The 18,728-nt window shown below is 40.2% G+C and overlaps 2 protein-coding genes across 3 annotated transcripts; one reads left to right on the top strand and one right to left on the bottom strand.

Moving 5' to 3' along the window:
* Nucleotides 1–2,360: 2,360 nt before the first annotated feature.
* On the bottom strand, nt 2,361–7,786 carry cfap91 (cilia and flagella associated protein 91). The gene is made up of 17 exons (XM_030081315.1): nt 7,699–7,786; nt 7,484–7,554; nt 7,066–7,223; nt 6,799–6,879; nt 6,545–6,601; nt 6,270–6,448; nt 5,896–6,073; nt 5,349–5,506; nt 5,046–5,228; nt 4,780–4,935; nt 4,625–4,707; nt 4,445–4,516; nt 4,158–4,304; nt 3,825–4,046; nt 3,514–3,662; nt 2,814–2,905; nt 2,361–2,569 (listed from the first exon to the last, which is right to left on the bottom strand). The coding sequence occupies exons 1-17, from the start codon at nt 7,784–7,786 to the stop codon at nt 2,361–2,363; spliced, it is 2,283 nt and encodes a 760-aa protein (XP_029937175.1).
* A 4,687-nt stretch (nt 7,787–12,473) lies between these two features.
* si:ch211-214p13.9 (cell surface glycoprotein CD200 receptor 1) lies at nt 12,474–18,142 on the top strand. 2 transcript variants are annotated; one of them, XM_030080920.1, is made up of 7 exons: nt 12,474–12,790; nt 14,243–14,314; nt 15,046–15,351; nt 15,444–15,722; nt 17,246–17,345; nt 17,434–17,482; nt 17,583–18,142. In XM_030080920.1, the coding sequence occupies exons 1-7, from the start codon at nt 12,625–12,627 to the stop codon at nt 17,670–17,672; spliced, it is 1,062 nt and encodes a 353-aa protein (XP_029936780.1). In that variant the 5' UTR covers nt 12,474–12,624; the 3' UTR covers nt 17,673–18,142. The 2 variants fall into 2 exon arrangements, with proteins under 2 accessions (XP_029936780.1, XP_029936781.1); XM_030080921.1 differs by lacking the exon at nt 14,243–14,314.
* The last annotated feature ends 586 nt before the right edge of the window (nt 18,143–18,728 follow it).

Genomic DNA, 18,728 nt, shown 5'->3' on the forward strand with positions numbered 1-18,728 from the left:
TACCACAGCAAAACACAGCAATTACTTTATCTAGTCATGAAAGTAAACTACTGTATGCACAATGGCTAGGGGTTTTGGATATGTGGCCGTAGCTGGAACTGAATCTGAAAACTTCCTTTGCGCTCAAAAAAAAAAAAAAAAAAAAAAAAAAAGTTACACTAATTTAAGTATTTCAGGATTCCTGTAAGCCCAATTTCTGCAGTGTGGTGAAATGGCAACAAAGGACCCATCAAGGCCTGTAGAATCCAGGTACAAGACACAAGAAAACAGAGCAGACAGCGCAGGACATACAGCATGAAATAACAATAAGGCAAGATGCATGGCTATATGAATGGAAGGAGGAGGCCAGAACAATCACTCAAATGAACCACAATGCACTTTTAAAGGGATTTTGGAAATCCAATTACAGGCCCCAACAATGAATGATGTGTTTATCTCTTGTGTCCAGCTCCTGTCTCAATCTCCACCCAAAAATATCAGACTTACCCGTGACTGAATGTTGAGATTGAGTTGCCGTTCAGCTCAGATCACACCAAACAGTGCTTGTAATGCTTGATAGTGCTTGCTATGTGGTTACTGAGTATGGTTGTTATGTGGTTACTAAGTTACACAAGAGAAAAGTGGGTCAGTGACAATAAATCAATTACAGCATGGCTACAGGATGGTGTAACAATTATTATTGCCTTCATCCAGACAACATGTAATTATTACTGTAAACAAGTGGTGAGTTCAAGTACTCATAGTGTAGGATCCCTGTCCACAGTGCTTAATACTAATTTCACCACATGTGACTGAAAATCACAAGTAATTCAAATGCAAGAAGTACAGGAAACATTTTTGAACCATAGGTTGACCTTTCAGTCTAGCTGGTTGGCTTGAATCTGTTTTATTTTACTGCACTTTTTAATATCCCACAGTTTTGACAGACACAGCCAGTCAGCAGTACAAAACAGTGCCAAAGACAGCCTGTTACATTAAGTACAGTATGGAGCTGAAAAACAAAGTTAGGCATTCCATCAGGGTTCCATTTGATCTTAAAATGTAGAGTAGATAACACCAGTCCAGCAGCATTCTGGCACGTAATCCTGCAGGAGTCACGCTACTGCTCTGACAATGTGACTGGCTTTTTTTCAGCTTTTTTTTTTTTTTTAATGCTTTTTATTTAAAATGCAGATGTTCTTTGTAAAATTTGTGCAGTCAGCTGCAATTGTCTACTGTCTATGGTATGCTACCTCTTAGGAAGTCCTCAGCATGGTATTTCAATGAATACTTAAATGAACATTTTAGTGGTTTGACTAAATTATGAGGGTTGCATCCTTATGCACCTTACTTATTGTTTTTCATTTAAATCAATCTCTATCCCCCAACTCAAATTTGTGGGGGTAATTTTTGTTATTTTCACCCATGACAATGAGAAAAATTCCTGACTTACAGTAAATATCTCTTTTGCCCCCATATTCTGAGCACACACACACACACACCTAGCAGCATATACCTCAGTTCATTATTGCACAGCCGTTGCCCTCCCACCACTTCGTGGCCCCCCTGGTCCTCATTAAACAGGTCAGAGTCAGTGGGAGCCCTGCCAAAGCACTTGAGAGCCTAATAAGGGCCAGTTATGTCAACAGAACCGGGGGCCCACTTCAACCAGCTTGTCAGCCTCAGCCCATTGTTGCCATGGGGACAGACCCATGCCATACCAGTGTTGGTCCATTTGCTCCTATACTTTGCCTCAGCTTTACAGATGAACATTCAGAGAATAGATTGCTTTTTATTTGTTGTGTGGCTTGCTGTTTTTTTTTTTTTTTTTTTTTTTTTTTTTACTTTGAGTATTCTTCAGTCCCATGTAATAAATTGTATGCAAACAATGGAATTTATTTCATGTATTTTGACCTTATTGCTAATTATAATTTTACCTTATTGCTGGGAGAGAAATGTGGACTTGCCAATTCCAAAATAACATCATGAATTGAGGGAGCCCTTATACCTATTTTCTCCTAAGTTATACATTGCAACAGTTCTGGTTTCCTGGTTCAGGATACTGCTACAAGAGTTAGTTACAGGTAGCTGCCACGCCCTGTCTGACTCTCTACTTCTACGCCAATTCAAATATTACAGACCAATTCTGCCCAAAGTCTGTCCACTTTGGGAAAAATGAAAGCTACACTCCTCTTCCTCACCCCCTAGAAAGCCTATATCCACAGCAGCATCAGCCTTTAGTAAAAAAAGAACATATAAATAGGTACACAAACACAAGGTCAAGGTAGAATTTTATTATAAATGAACAACAATTTCAAACACAAAACTGCATCTGAGTGAACTCTTTCTCTCAGTGAAACACTTTTAACCTTCTCTTTGTTCTAGTCCTGTTGTGTCTTTGAGGCACAGTCTCTGCTCCGCTCCTGCTCCACTTTGCTGATCATCTCCTCAAGGACTTGGCTGGAGGCTCTGTCAGAGGGAGCGGTTGGCTGCAGAGCCCCATGGGAAACTGGAGGGACCCCAGAACTGTTTGCTGCACTTGGAATGATATGTCGGGCTGCTTGCAAGTGTCTGCGCTGGCTCTGGTGCACTGGCAGAAGGAGGAGGAGGAATTACAAAGAAAGTTTAGTGAGCATAGAAACAGTGATTCTTCCATGATGTGTTTGTGTGCCTCTATCTTTAGCTTAGCGTAGTTTAGCACAGTTTGAATTGTTACCATTGTAAAGCTGATGATACAACGTACGTCATTCTCAAATGCTCCTGGCAGAACTGTAGTCATAAGCTTTGTGATGATGATGGTGTGAATACAGTGGAAACAGAAACATCTCCCAAACCTCTTTGCCTGACACTGATCCTCTGGACTTCTGGGATGAGGCAACTGTTCACCAACTCTGACACAATCTCTTCTGATTGAAGATTGTTCCGGCTTCACACACACACACACACACACACACACACACACACACACACACACACACACACACACAGTCGTGTTTCCATCACTTCAGAGGACATTACATTGACTTACATTCATTTCCTGGAGACTTAACCTAACCACTACCTGCCTACCCCTAACCCTAACCTTAACCTAACCCTAAAGTTATCTTAGCTTTAAATCAAGTCTTCACCCTAAAATTAATGATTTTCACTTATGGGGACTTGCTTTTTGTCCCCATAAGGGAGGCGAGTCCCCACAACATGACTGTGATAACAGATTTATGTCCCCACAACATTAGCAATACCTAGTACACACACACACACACACACACACACACACACACACACACAACAGGCCTTTTCTTAAAAGCTAAACCCATTTTATGTGAGCATTTGTATACCATTTCTTACAAAAAAGTCACATTGGTGGGCATATTTGGTGGTTGGGCAATATTAATATCAGCCTCAAAAACATATTGTTCCATCCCAAGTTTTAAGCAAAGACAGATATTGTATGGATAGATTGATAAACCATTATTGTACAAGACATTGTACATGGGATATGGAACAAGTGTATGATGCTGAGGTGTCCGTTACCTTTCTTCCATGTCATACACAATGTCGTTGACCTCCCTTGCCATCCTGCGGATCTCCTCTCTGGCCTGCTGGTCAGCTGTGAGCTCCATGGTGCCCAGGATGATGTCCTCCAAATACAGATCCACAGTGTCCTGGTGCACCAGCACCAGCTACAACAGAGTGTTAGGGACACACACGATATGCCATACTACTGTAAGCCTTGGCCTTCTCATACACACATTATTATTAGAATTTGTATGGATAATTCGTTGGATGTATATTTATCAATAATATAAACATCTGACACATCTGACATTTAGACATGCACGCACTTGTCTGAAGATCTCATCTTCCTCCCTGCGTCGGCGCTCCTCCACCTGTCTCCTTCCGCTCTCCTCAGCCTCTCGCAGGCAACGCTCTCTCTCAGCCAGCAACATAAAAGCATGGATCCTGCGCTCTGTCTGCAGATGAATCAGCTCCTTAGACAAGGTGTCCAACAGATTCACCAGCTCTACACCCACCATGCTGGCCTGATATGCCTCCTCTTGAGAGGTCTGCAAAGTAAAGAGAAGGGACAATGAGACTGTTGAACACTTGGTACATTTTTTTATATACATGGGTGTGAGCGTGTGTGTGTGTGTGTGTGTGTGTGTGTGCTGTTTCACCTTGTGTCTGTGCAGGTCTCTCTGGTTTTTCAGAGTCTGTGTGAGCTGTGCATCAGCTCCCAACAGCTGCTGCTCCTCCTTCTGCAGGGCATGTGTAGTCCTCAGCTCCTGGATGAGCTCCAGACGCTTCTCCTTGCCTTTAAACATCTGTAAGAACACAGACAGACACACAGACAGACGTCACCAGAGATGTTGTCCTTACAACCTGTAAGACAAGCAGGAGATTGTGAAGGCGCGTCAGATGTAACAACAAACACAACCACATGCAATGCATCAAAAACACAGACCTGGTACTGCTTGCCTCTTCCCCGCAGTAGCTTCTGCAAGTAGATGACTCCCAGTTCTTGTTCCTCATCCCCCTAAAGGGAGCACATGCAAATTGCATCTCTTAGTCTTTGACATTTGTGATGAAGAAGCCCAGTATCAGTGACATGTCAGTATTTGAAGGGCCAAACAGATCAGCTGACCTCTGGTGGCTCTTCCACCCTGGGGGTTACTGGACAAGGAGGAGGCTTATCTTTCTTGACAAAGATACTCTTGTAGTCCTTCTCTTGCCTCAAATTATGTGCCGCCTGTGGGAAAACAGGAGGCATGTAAAAATTATCAATCACTGGTGGTACACCTAATATATAAATATGTACTTCGCTATGCTTTACCTTATATTTCTGCATCAGTTCCATATGTCTGCGCTCAGAGACCTTGCTGACTTTATGTTTGGGCGCTCTCACACATGGCTCCATCAGTGAGGCAGGGAGTCCTGCCTCCAGCTCCAGCAGTCCTGTGATTGACAGGGAATTGAAACTGATGTGAATGCAACTCTATAGGGTACAATCATTTAAATAACCCACTCACTTTTATTTTTTTTTTCAAGATCACTTAGAGTCAAACCTTCATATGTGTCTAGGAAGCGACTTTTGACCACATTCCTGCGGGTGTTGCTGTCAGGGAAAACGCCTCTGCGGGTCAGTGGGGCGTATGTCTGAGATGAGTAGTCTGTATATTCTTTGATGATGTCACGTCGCTCCAGCTTCCCCTCCACATTTCTGCTCTTAGCTGTTAGCTTCCTCAGTGCTAAAGAGAGAACCATAGGGAACAAGAGACAACAGAGAAGGAGGAATCAAGCCTAAAAAAAAATTACAATCTAAAACAATATGTCGTAGTACAGATCTTCAAAAGGTGGTGATGTCTTACAGCGGATATAGTCTTTGTGAATCTTCTGTAGCTTGGCCTCCTTGGCTCTTTGGAGCTTAGAATATTTCTGGTTTAGTCTCTCCATTGTGGTTTCCTTCTGGGCCTCCTCTCTTTGCCTCTGCAGGTCTCTCAGCACCGCAAGACGGGCCTCCTGCAACCTGGACACCAACCGCAGCAACAGGGAGCATGAAGGACGGTGAGAACAGAGGAGACAGCAAGGGGGAGGGAGTGGAAATTAATATTAATTAATGCGTGAATTCACATATAAAATTTGGGATTCATCCTCTCCCACATGCCTTCCAATTATAAATGCACATAACACCCTATTTAGAAGTGGCAGAGTGGCCTCTAGTGGTTTAGAGAGAAGAAGAAGAAGAAGATTACTTCTTCATTTCAGTGTCAGGATAGGTAGGAGTGTCTTTACCTCAAGGCCCAGGTTTTAAAATTATAGAAAAAAACATGTCCTTCTGATGTTTTCTCTGGTCGTTCCTTTTCCAGTTAGGAACTAAAAAGGGAAATGCAAAATAGCAGCTGAGATGCCACTCACTTCTGGATCTCCCCTTCTCTGAAGGCCCATTCTTTGGTCTCTATCTCCTCTATCATACGCCTCCTCTTGTCCAGCTGGCTCAGGTCATTTAAAGGCGGAAGTGTGGCCTCCCAGGCGCGCCTTGCACGGACCCGCTCTATCATTTCCACTTCTGCCAGACCAGCAGGCAGACCACGACCTAGGGGAGGTTTTCATTGGGGGATGGAGAGATGGGTTGGCCAAGGAGAGGTGTGACAGCATGGCAAATTTAATATACACAAAAACACAGGTAAGCTAATCAGATGAGGGAAGAGACAGTTTGAGATTAGAGTTTTCCATGGCCAAAGAAACATTTTATTATAATCTTTAAAATACCTGAACCTCTGATTTCATACCCCAAGTCAAGGTTGCCAGTGCCAAGAGCTCTGAGGGAGCTGATCCAGGTCGTATCACATAGCCAGGACCATAGGGGTCTGTTTGTGCCTCGCTGTCCCTGTAGTCTGTCTGGACCCCCACAGAGACCTGGTATGGAGGGTGCTGTTGCTCAGTGCTGTCAGTTTTCTCTGATGTGTCTCTGAGGAGAGAAAATGCATGTTTCCCTCTTCCATGTATAAAGGTACAACAGAAATGGCAGAAAGATAAAGTAACAAGAGGAACCTATTGGACTTACATTTGCAAAGCAAAAATCACATCCGGGGGAACATGGTGGGCAAAGGGAATCAGAGGGCTGAAAGAAAGTAAAAATAAATCAGATGACTATACCAATATATTTTATCTTATTAAACTCAGAAATATACCTGTGCAGATCATATTACACAGCCAAACATAATTGCTTCATAATGACGCTCGTATGACTGCATTCTTGTTACAGGTTTCCCTCAGTTTCAATACGATTCAAGGCCTCATTGTCAGGGCCAGCCGAACCGTTTAAAGTACTTCCAGCGATCAGTCCCGGTCACATGGCACTCTTCCTTTCTGAGCCAAGACTGAACACCAGGAGTAACCCTGCCAAAAAGGACAAGCAAGCCACAAATTAATAAATATGTAAAGAGACATGAATCTAATGTCTACTAGAGTTAAGAATAGAGTAAATGATACAATTTGCTTACTGCTACTGCTCAGGAGTAGAATTTCCTCTGTGTGTATGTGTGTGTGTGTGTGTGTGTGTGTGTGTGTACATGTGTGTTTTACCCAGCCAGTTGCTGCAGTGCCTCTCTGCGTTGTTCCACTTGGCCTTGCCAGCGACGATCAATAAAGCCAGGCACTGGGTCTGTGGTGTTCAGCTGAATGGTGTGCTGTGGGTAGTGGGGCAGGGCGCTGAACATTGTCCCAAACTCTGGCACTCTCCTCTGAGTCAGACAGAAAGACACACTGTCAGCAAGGGCATTTCACCTTTAATCCATGTCTCTGTGTTCACTTGTAAAGTGGATCAAACGAGAAAGAAATCATCCATTGGTGTCTTCAGAGAAGGACTTGTGACCAGAGGAGTAGCAGTAAATAAAGATGGATTTGATAATTGTTACAGGACATCAGCCATCAGTATATACTAAAATAGATTATATTTTCAGAAAAGCATTCATTTATTCATTTAGCTGACATGAAGTCTTACCAGTCTGTCCATAGACGCCTTAAAGCTGGACTTGGCATGATCCACCTCTCCAGACACTGTGTACACGGGATCTGCCAGGCACGACGGTAAAACAGCTCATTGAACAACGAAGCTTTTTGAGCAAAATTTCAAATCCATACTGTTTTTTTTGTTTGTTTGTTTGTTTAATTAGCTTTAGCCACCGTTAACATTTTCTGTCGACAAACTTTACTCACCGTACAGGTGGTCGTAGTCTCGGTACGGTCTAAAAGATTTACTGCCCTCATTTTTCTTCCTAATTGTGCGAGTGGCTGCCAGGCTCATTTTTTAATTTCAATTATGTAAAACTTTATTTTTTACAACCTTACAACCTAATTTTATGGCGAACAAACAGCGATTCACCGCCTGACTGCCATTTCTACCACCTGCAGTATTTACCAGCGTTACCATGGAGACGGCAAACTGACGCTCCCCATACAGCGGGACTAGGAAAAAATTAAATTAAATTAAATGTCATGCATTTTACATAGTCTTTCATTTCATCACAACACATTTTTATATATGTAGCCTGTTCAATTACAAGAAAATGGTCAGAAAGTATTTTGTTCATTTATCGCTAGGTGACGTTCATTATTTATTTAGCGTTCATAACGGCTGGATGTGCTTTCAGGTGTGTGTCACTGGGTGAAAACGTGTGTCCAGCAACTGTTAAAGCTACACAGACACAGAGACACATTATGAAATACTGCAGGAGTGTAAGGTCTTGTCTGTCAAGTCAAACGTTACAGAGTCTGCACTGTTTCTATAGTAAACAGGCAAAAGTGTGTTATGTGATTTATTCGCTAGGGGGCAGCATATTCCTGCAGAAATCTAACCAGATTTGGAGAGGGGTCTCCATCCAGAAAGCCACGCTCTGTCTGAATTATCTGAAGCTTTTTCATTTGTGACGTGGAAACTTTACACTGAGTGCTGAGGCTGCACGATTTCTTCCTGGACAAGATCTTAAAATAGTTTGATCTTTTCTGTAATATGTTTAGGTCAAATCGTTGGGGAAAAAATTGATATGGCTGTTGATATTGCCCCATGAATAAAGCTTCAGATATTGACTGTTTTTCTTGATGTTTGATGGTGCTCAGGTTGGCCCTCCATGCATTTGTCCTTTGCAAAATTCCATTTGTACACTTTGATTTTTTCCCCCCACCACAGCTTGTTGCCTAATCACTGAGGCAATCAGTGAACTGAGCAGCTTTTGTCTTCTCAGAGGTGTGGATCATGAGTAATGTTAAAACAGGAGATGGATAAGTGCTGGTGCCTGAGGATTTCATGCTTCAGGTCAGAACATGTTAGGGAAAGCTCCAGTTTTTGTTTTAATTCTCCTGTCTTTGAGAAAACTATTTGAAAGCACAACCACACACATGAAGAATTAAAAAAATAATAATCTGATGCCTGTACATTATTATAACACATCTTGTTGAACATAATTTCTGTATAAAAGAAGATGCTGATGATAACCTATATTTTGTTGAAGCCATATTACTGTAACATGATGGGTTTGTCCTCTCAGTCTTAAAATAGTCTGTGGTTTAAGGTGTTTTCGAAAGCCTTCTTGGTGCACCACTAGTGCACAGGTCTCGTCAAAAAGTTTGTGGAGCCTGTCTGCAAGAGGCCTTGATGACAGGCTCCACAAAGTTCAGCAGAGCTGTTAATCGGGCCAGCTTGTGTGGGATCTTTTCCTGCGCGGTGACACCAGCGGTCTTGGAGTGTGTGTGTGGGACAGATAGTTGTCATACAGAGATGAATACAAATAAGAAAAGAGATGTGAGGCATGAGATAATGGCACAGAACATCAGCTATTTACATCTGTCACTGTCTGGAGGTTGAGACAGAGGGAGAGGAGCTGCACAGAACACTTTCGGAGAGCATTGCTGGTACGCCATGCTGCAGTAAAATTATTACATATTTATAAATATATCCTATAAATTAAAATAAATTAGATCCTAGCTTAAAAGGTTTAAGTAAATTTAAATAATTGAAATAAATAAATACAGATAACGTGTGGCTGAGGGTGAACAGGCCTATGACACAGGCCCTGGATGGGGTAAAGGACATTCTGTGATGGGACTTTTTTGGTTCCCTTTCTCTTTTTTATTTTTTCTGCATAATAACAATGATAAATTGTTTCAATAAAATGTTAAAACAGCTGGTAGTAATAAATTAAGCAATTGAATGATGATGCAAAGGCAATGAACTAGATGTGTGTGTGTGTGTGTGTATGAGTGAGTGTGTGTGTGTGTGTGTGTGTGTGGTAGGTGGTCATCCCATGGCCCGCTGTACTTCTTGCATGGCTTGTCCTCGCTCTTGTCCTTGGTCTCTTAATGTATCTTTGGGAGATTCCAGTTATCTTTGTGAAATTACTGAAATTACTGCAACATCTACCCCCTATGATTCAGCTGCACTTCTAGATCTACCCCCTAGATAGGGGGTAGATGTTGTCACATCACACTCAGTGCAGCTGAATCATAATAGGCATGGTGTGAGCATGGTGTGATACAGTATGCGGGTGCCATTCACATGTCCTTTTTTTTTTTTTCTGAAGAAACAGAAAAAATCCAGAATTACCAATATGCAATGGATTTGTCTCGTTTATTTTTAGATTAGATGCCACTGTTTTATAAATGAAAATAGATAAATGATTCATCCTGTCAGTGGTTTACTTGCACTGGTATGGTTGTAATGGCGAAAGTTGTAGTAACATACTGACATTGTGGTATACTGTATTTCACACATACAGGTTGTTTGATCAAAATAATACTGCAAATAAAGGTTATTACACTTATACTACTACTACTACTACAACTAATAATAATAATAACATTAATAATAATAATAATAGCAACAACAACAACAACAACAACAACAACAACAACAATAATAATAATAATAATAATAATATTATTATTATTATTATTATTATTATTATTATTATTATACGTAGTAATAGGATTAGTAGTAGTAGTGGTATTACTACAGTTAGGTTACCATCATATTTAATGCAATCCACTGAACTGGCCCAAATGTGGCTGCTTATATTTATTGATATGAACTCCAACATGTGCTCTATTTGTCGAGCAGTGAATCATGGCCTGTAAACATTTCAGTGGATTTTGCTGCTGCAGAGAAACAGCTGGATGAGAAAAGCTGGCAGTGTGTCAGTCAGCATGTATAGGGATGTTCCTGTTGTGTTCCAGGGAAACTGTCAGTGTATTTCTTCACTCAAGTTAATTCTGAAACGACATAGGACATTGCTATGTGACTTCATAATATCACTTTTTTTTTATTTGGTTTTCAGAATCTCACTCTCACAGACTCTCACTTTGCTGCTCGCAGATTCTAAATTTGACATTTTTATGTGCAGAGGTTTAAGACACGACCAAGCATTTATATGTTTCCAGTACAGCTGCAACATCATGTTGGGTCTAGGTGACATCAACAGGAAGCTCTTGGCAGCCAGAGTTATCAAAGGGAAGCAGTGCAAACAGACACACATACACGCACACACAAGCACACACAAGCACACACACACACACACACACACACACACACACACACACACACACACACACACATTAAAACTTATAAATATGTACTGTTCGACAAGGAGACAGAGTTAAGAGGAATTTTATTAACTGATCATTAGTTTTTTTTTATTTTTTTATTTATTTATTTTTTTTACATGATAATGCTCAAGTCCATTCTGCTTCCTCAACTAGTTTTTTCTTCATGTTGCCCTCGCAGCTGGAAGATTTTGCAATGCTGTGGAAAAGCTAGTTCCTTTGTGTTGAGCATGCCAGCTCACACTCACCCGGTCTTCTTCTGCCTTTGTGAGATAAACACAGTCTAATATTAGACTTAAGAAAAAGGAGAAGATAAAAACAGATCGCTTCAGTTGCATTATTTGTAACAATATCTTGGCCAAAATGGTTGGCCTATGGACTGACTATGCCTTATTTCTGTTTATAGCTTATTGTAGGTACTTCCCCTGAGGAGTTTCATTACTGTTTGCGAAATCTTGAAGCCATCATCTGTAGGGAAAATATGTGAGGAGGAGTAAATAAGTCTGGTTGTTCTAGTTAAAGTGTTTTTTGTTTTTTTTTTTTAAATCAGTTTTCAGACAGAGGATTTTATGTAGTTTTCAGAGGCTGCCTATTTAAATAGATATAGACAAGTGTTCTTTCACCTATTTCCATTGTACTCACACACTCAGGAAATCAAAACTGCAGGCTTTTTGTTGTTTGTCTGCTCTTAAATGGAACTGTTAGGGCCTAATATCAAACAATCTTATTGCATGACCTACTCACAAACCGCAAACTTAGTCATAACTTGCACATGAAAACCACACTAAGTCCTCCAAAATGTGCTATTGTCTGTTAATCTCCTCAGAGCTGCACTCAGACAAGGAGACATCGATAACTTCTACCCCCACATTAACACTTCATAAACCGCCCGTGTAAGCGTCTCTGCACATCTTTGTGCAGGGAGTTCGTTTTTTACTGCGTCTGCAGTTTTGTGACCACAACCAGCAACTTGTACCAAGTTACACTCAATATGAAAGTTATTTCCAAATCTTGTAGGGCTAAATGGCAGATTACAGTTCATTTGGATGTTACTAATAATTTGCTATGATAATATAAAACAAACATAAATTTGTCATTGATAGACAACACCAAAATGAACCATACAGTTTGTGGAGAGTAGCCTAACCTAATTGCTTTCACCACTGGGGGGGTGGACACAAAAGTTTTTGCAGTTTTGGGTGTTTATGCTGCTTGGAAAGGGTGATCATGTGACAGGCAAGAAAGGAAACTAGAGTCTGAGGTATCAGACGTCATCCTGTGTGGGAGAGGAAAGGCAGATGTGGGGTGGAAAGCAGTTTGGCGAGGAAAAGAGAGAGAAGAGGGACGGGGTACAGAGGAGGGAGGGATTTGTTAGTCAGGCGTATATTACTGTAACATGATGGGTTTAAGATTTTCAGCTCATCCACATGGGGCTGAGAACCCACTTGACTTAGAATGAGAGTTTGGCAAGAGCCAAGGCTGCACAGCTCAGGGATTTGTTGTTGTTGTTGTACACAGCACTGACCTACAGACTCAGAGACACGTTTTATGTGGTTTAAGATTAGATTTAGATTTACATTTAATGTTTTTCTCAGTGGCATGAGTGGCACTTTGAGCGGCAAGTTTTCAGAAGAACTGGAGATGAGGGAGATGGTGTGGGTTTATGGAGTGATTATCCTCTTCATCGCATCTGAAGCATGGAGTCTGGACTCAGGTTTGAGCTTTAACCCATTTTTCGCAAATATGCTTTTCACCATGAAACTTATTTAAACGTCATCTGGATGTAGGCTTCTGTTGTCTAGTAATTGTACTCGATAGGTGTACAAAAGTAAGGAACTGTCTTCATTAATACAGATATCGCAATGATTAATTAATTACAGAATGAATTTGCCAAGTCATCTTGATGCTGAGTAACTTTTACAACGTAATGAAGTACGAAATGAAGTTCGCACTTCTAACTTTTCTACAGAAAATTATGTTACACTTCCGCACACCATCTTCACCTCCGTTTCGGTACGTTGACCTTCTTAAGGCGGGAAGGTCAACACTGAAACTTCACCGAAACATTGTATAAATAAAACGTTACAGCGGAGATGGTGTGTGGGAGTGAAACCTTTATTTGCAAATTTCTGCCATCCTCCCAACTCCCGTCATTCAAGTGTATGTAACAACCTTCTCCTTCATTTTTGTACACATTAGATATGATTGTTTTAAGAGTGGATTGGGGCATGCCGTGCTGCTACTGAAAAACTGTGATGTGTTTGTGGGAATTGGACATTTTGGCATCATAGCACAAATCAAAGCAGCCCTGACATTTCCATTCATCACTCTTGTGGTGAAACTGGCAGTGAGAAGACCTTGCAGCAGGGACGCGATTCTGATTTGCTGAGTGTATACTTAGGCATGGAAAAGCTCACCACAACACACCTTTGAAGAGGGTGCCACATATTTTCATTTTGCTTCTTCAGTGGAAATTATCAATTCAGATCAGGATGACACTCAGCTAATTGTGACTTTTCTCCATGGTGGGGATTACTGAAACGTAGATTAGACATTTGTGTTGTGTGTGGGGGGCTTGTGGTTTGCACATGGTTTGTTGCTTACACCTGCAAGAAGTAAACAATAGCCCACCAAACATACTACAGATATTGTAAACACCAGTTACTGAGCCCTTAGCCTTCCGTTACATCACTTTCAAATTCAAACAAGAGTTATTTTTAGAATGGAAATGTACCACATGTACAGCTTTTACAATTTAGAATAAGAGGGGGCATTACACCTTTACTGTTCGCAGTCATCTATGTACCGTATAGTGATTTCTTCACTACATATTTTATTTTGCAGACACATTTTATTGTTAAAAAAAATCCTGAGAATCTGTACCAACAATGGCAACGTAATAGGCCAACAGTTTCTTCCCTAATTGTCTCTGATCCCGCCTTCCATAACGGCAGTTTATTTGTAAAATCAGACCTTTTTTAAGAATATTGCTTTATGACTATAACTAACAGACTGACATCTTTCAGTGTCACGCCATCTTGATTCTTGCTCTGCTTCTTAAACACCGTAGGAGTACTAATTTGCTGTGGGTGCTGCTGACTCACAAATTAAATGATTTTTTTTTTTTTACTGACCTTCTCCTAACCTGCTTTTCCATCTCTCTCAGGAACTAATCAAACCACCTGTGAGAACTTTAACACTACTACTCTCTCCACTCTCCCTAGGAATATCGATTATGGTAAAATTATTCTTTCCTCTTTTCTTTTTTTTTTTTTTTTTTTTAAACTAATTTAATTTGCAATTAATAATTTGCTATGCTGTGATGTCATGTTAAATAGAAACATTAATAGAGAGGATATTGGTAAATTATGAGCTGAGTACACACTATAGAAAAATGTGTTTTTTTATGTCCCCATGGAAGAAATTTTAATTTCATACATTAAGAAATTTATTCAGTTTGAAAACTGTGAACTCAGTTGAATTACCTTGAACTGGTCGGCTGGTAACACAGCATGTCTACAACATTCATACAGTCACATTCCTGCTAATGTCAGGTATCAGATTTGTATTTTAAATGTATTTTCAATTTTAAATATGAAGAGTTTATTACTAAAATTCAACTCAATGTGTGATCTCTTTTGGGAAAAATTGCATCATGTTAATCATTCATTTTTGAAAATATAAGTGTGTTATCACTTTGTCATTTAAATCTCACCTCACCGTCTTTTTAAGACAATCATATTTTCATTATAATTCGTGCCATCAACATTTAAATCTAAAAAAAAAATCAAAAAATCTTACCTAAATATCTAATATCTTGCTCTTACATAAAACAATAATGCATTTGTTCACCCACATACATACAGAGCATGTCACAGCTCATTCTGTTTGTTTAAGGAATACATAATTTTATATATCTATTCTTACTTTATTTTTATTTATTTATTTGTTTTTCCTTTTCTTGTCCAGTGTCCAAAGATGTAATTTTCAACATTGGGACTGATGTCAACCTGACATGCAGCAATAAGACATGGGATGAGATGATGTTTACCATCTGGAAAATAAAGTTGACTAGTGGATGCTGCGAGATCGGCTTCAACACTCCTGGCCAAAGTGATAACACGTGCCAAAAAGGCAAGGCTCTCTACAACACAAGCATGGGTGAATCATACCTGTTCATCCCAAGCATCTCAAACAGCGATGAGGGGGTCTACCGTTGTGAGTCGGTTTACATAGGAGGACTAAACGCTGTGAAATTTAACGTCTCTGTCAGAGGTATGATTTAATTTTCTCTCACAGAACCAAGCTTAACTGAAATTTTGAAAACAGTGATTCTCATGCTTTTTGTTCTGTCGTGCTTGATCCAGTTCCTCCGAAGCTGTCAGCCTGGCTGGAGTGGCAGGGCAACAGGAGAGTGGCTGTGTGCTCAGCTGAAGGAGGGAAACCTAAAGCCTCCATTGTCTGGATGAACATAGGGAACTCCTCAGCTGTGCCTGTAGAGGAGACCAAAAAAGACCCAGATGGATTTTACTCAGTGACAAGCCGTCTGGTTCTGCCAGAGGGCATGGATACAGGCAACCTGACCTGTGCTGTTAGCCACAGTTCGTGGGCAGTGGGGAGGACTGTGACTCCACAACCCAGAGCAGGTAGGCCTCCTGCACATGAAGCCCTGCCGGCAAGAACACCAAATTATTTTTATTTCACTCAGATTTTAGTACTGAAGGAATAACCGAATAACTGCTTTTCTTTTTTTGTAATCACTGAGTTGCTGTTTTAACAATCTATGAACAACTACAACACAACGCCAACAACAAATAGTAACAATAACAATAATAATATTATCACCTTTCTTGACAAGGTTGCAAGTTGCTTTACAATAATTTAAAAAAATGTTTATGTAAATGTAAATGTAATATTGAACTGTGTGAAAATGTCAAAGAATTATTTATGTGAGGACACTTTAGACTCAATTGTTTTAAAAAGCAGAATAAGCATGTAATTTATCAGTGTGTCAAGCTGAAGATGAGAACCGCGTTGGCTCAAACATTGAATTACATGCCTATTCCATGTGGTTTTGGCAGTTGAGTCCATAGGGTACTCACTTTATTCAACCTTATGAAAATTTTCCATTAAACATGTTTGAATTAAATAAAAGAATGAAGGAAAGGTCAAAAACAGTAAAACGTCAAAGCGCGCTGTGCAAATGTGATAAAAGTGAAGAAAAGCCCCATGTTACATGAAAATATTAAAACAAACAAACAAACAAACAAACGCATAGGTAAAAGCCTTATAAAAAATATGTTTTCTAAAGACTTTGAATAGAATGAGTCGGCTAACCTTATCCCCTCTAGCGGGCCATAATTAAACCTCGGTGCTCTGACTGAAAAATGCCGTTAGTCACCCTTCGTGACTAACTGAGACCTTGGTACCACCGGAGACACTGCATCTCAGGAGCCCAGGTTATGCCCTGACTCATACGGGCGAAAGAGATCAGACCTGCAGCGAGGACCAAGGCCACGTGGAGCCTGAAAAGTTCTCACTAAAATCTTAAAATTTGTTCTAAAATTAACAGGGATCCAGTGAAGGGCAGCAAAAACCAGCGTTCATATATATCTACATATATATGTATATATAGATAGATAGATAGATAGATATGTTCATATTGTTTTGAACCAGTGATGAGATTGACTACAGCTGATTAAGAGAACTGTGTCTGTGTCTTTACAGTTGGATAAGTCATGATTGAATAGTGTTTGTTATATGATCAATAAAACAAAGGTCAGAGCCAAATTTCACAGCCAGATTTTTACCACCAGTTTCACATTTGGAGACAGGCTTCCAGGTTTCTCCTTCAGAAGGCATAACTGATATGAAGCACTAAATAAAACTATCTCCGATTTGTTGGCATTAAATTGAAGACATTTTTGGGACATCCAACATGTCACTTAGGAAGGCCTGAAGGTGAGCTAGACTGGTAAGATTTGAAGTTTTGAGTGGATAAAACGGGGTATCGTCAGCGTATCAGTGGCAGAGGATATTATAGTTAAAAATGAGTTCACCCAGGGGGAGCATATAGATTAAAAACAGCATAGATATTATGAGTCATAAAATATTCATGTCCAATAGACTCCTGGCTAACCTTTTGTGTCCTTTCTCTCTCTTGAATCAGTGACTCATTTTTCCTGGGTGCCACTTCTAATTCCTGTGATCATCGTTGTGTTTCTGCTTGGATTTGTATACTTTACACGAAAGAACCTAATGTTAATAAGGTAAGAGTATTTTTTAATAATAAACACTTGTGATGAGTCTTTTCTATTCTATGTCTTTGAGCTGATTTGTGTATCCACTTTTTGCCAGGCACTGTTGCCAATCCAACACCCCACCATCTGAGTCCAAATCTCCACCGGTAGGTAATCTTGCTGCCAGATTCTCTTGGTAGTTCTGTTTGTTTCATTGCTGATTTTAGTGCTCAGGTTTCACTGAAGACGTTTCACTGATTTTCTCAGACAGAGGATGTGGAGGAGGTGGAGCCGTACGCCAGCTACACACAACGTGTCAACTCTCTCTACAATTCATCTGCTGATCTTTTCACATGATAACCGTGTTCATGCCATACACACCCTCACATGTGCACACATTCACACCTAGATGCACATGCCTCTTTATGAGAAACTGAAGGCTGGTGAAACTGAGAAACAGTGCAATAGTAAAGAAGGAGGAGAGGGTGGTGGCAAGATGAAAGACTTCCGATAAGCAAGGGAAGCCTCTCAGCCTATTTTTGTCCTAATAGCTTTTGACTGATGGAACAGGGGATCTACCTAATGTCACAAACTAGCTCACCTGTGCACACATGCCGTGTTCCACAGTCCTCCCTTGAGTGCTGGTGAAACCACATGTGTGCCTCATGAATAATTAATGTTAACAATAACTGCAAACAGTGAACTGCTGTACATGAAGGAGCGTTTTTCTCAACCGGATGCAGCATGACTCGCAAAACTACCGAATTGCAGACTTCAGATTTTGGTGATGAAATATATGAGTCGTCACATATATCTATTCCTACCTACCTACTAAATAAATAAATAAATAAATAAATAAAAATTCCTACTTGTCATGTCAATAAAAAGTGCCAAGAAAAGCACAAGTGCAATGTAGTGACAGCTGTGCCTCATCAAAATCTGGACAATGTGTGCATGAATAATTATGTATTTATTTTTTTATTAAAATATGTCTAATATCACTTGCAGAAAACCACCTTATTTCATTTGTAAAGTCAGAAAACTGATGATTGACAAAGGCTGAGAACACAATAATAAAACAGCACAGAATGTTTGATAGTCTTGATGTGATGACAGACCATCTCATGAGCATTTTCATTGTTATATAGTTTTTGGTTTTGTCATTATAGCTAGGTATATTCATGTCATCAAACTCTCTATGGCATGTGCAGCCACCCTGTTTCTGTGAAGACTGTTACCTAATTTGGAGGAGAAAATGGAAACTCAGAGCAGAGGTTATTCTGCCATCTGCTGGTTGAGAGCAGAACAAATATTTCCAAGTAAAAGTATCTGACAAATGTCTGACAAACAGAGTTTAGTATTGTGATTATTAAGTAATTGCCGTTGATAAAGGTTTTCTTGTTTATGAGGTGA

This window comes from Myripristis murdjan, chromosome 21 (genome assembly GCF_902150065.1).
Source record: "Myripristis murdjan chromosome 21, fMyrMur1.1, whole genome shotgun sequence".
Taxonomy (NCBI): Eukaryota; Metazoa; Chordata; class Actinopteri; order Holocentriformes; family Holocentridae; genus Myripristis; species Myripristis murdjan.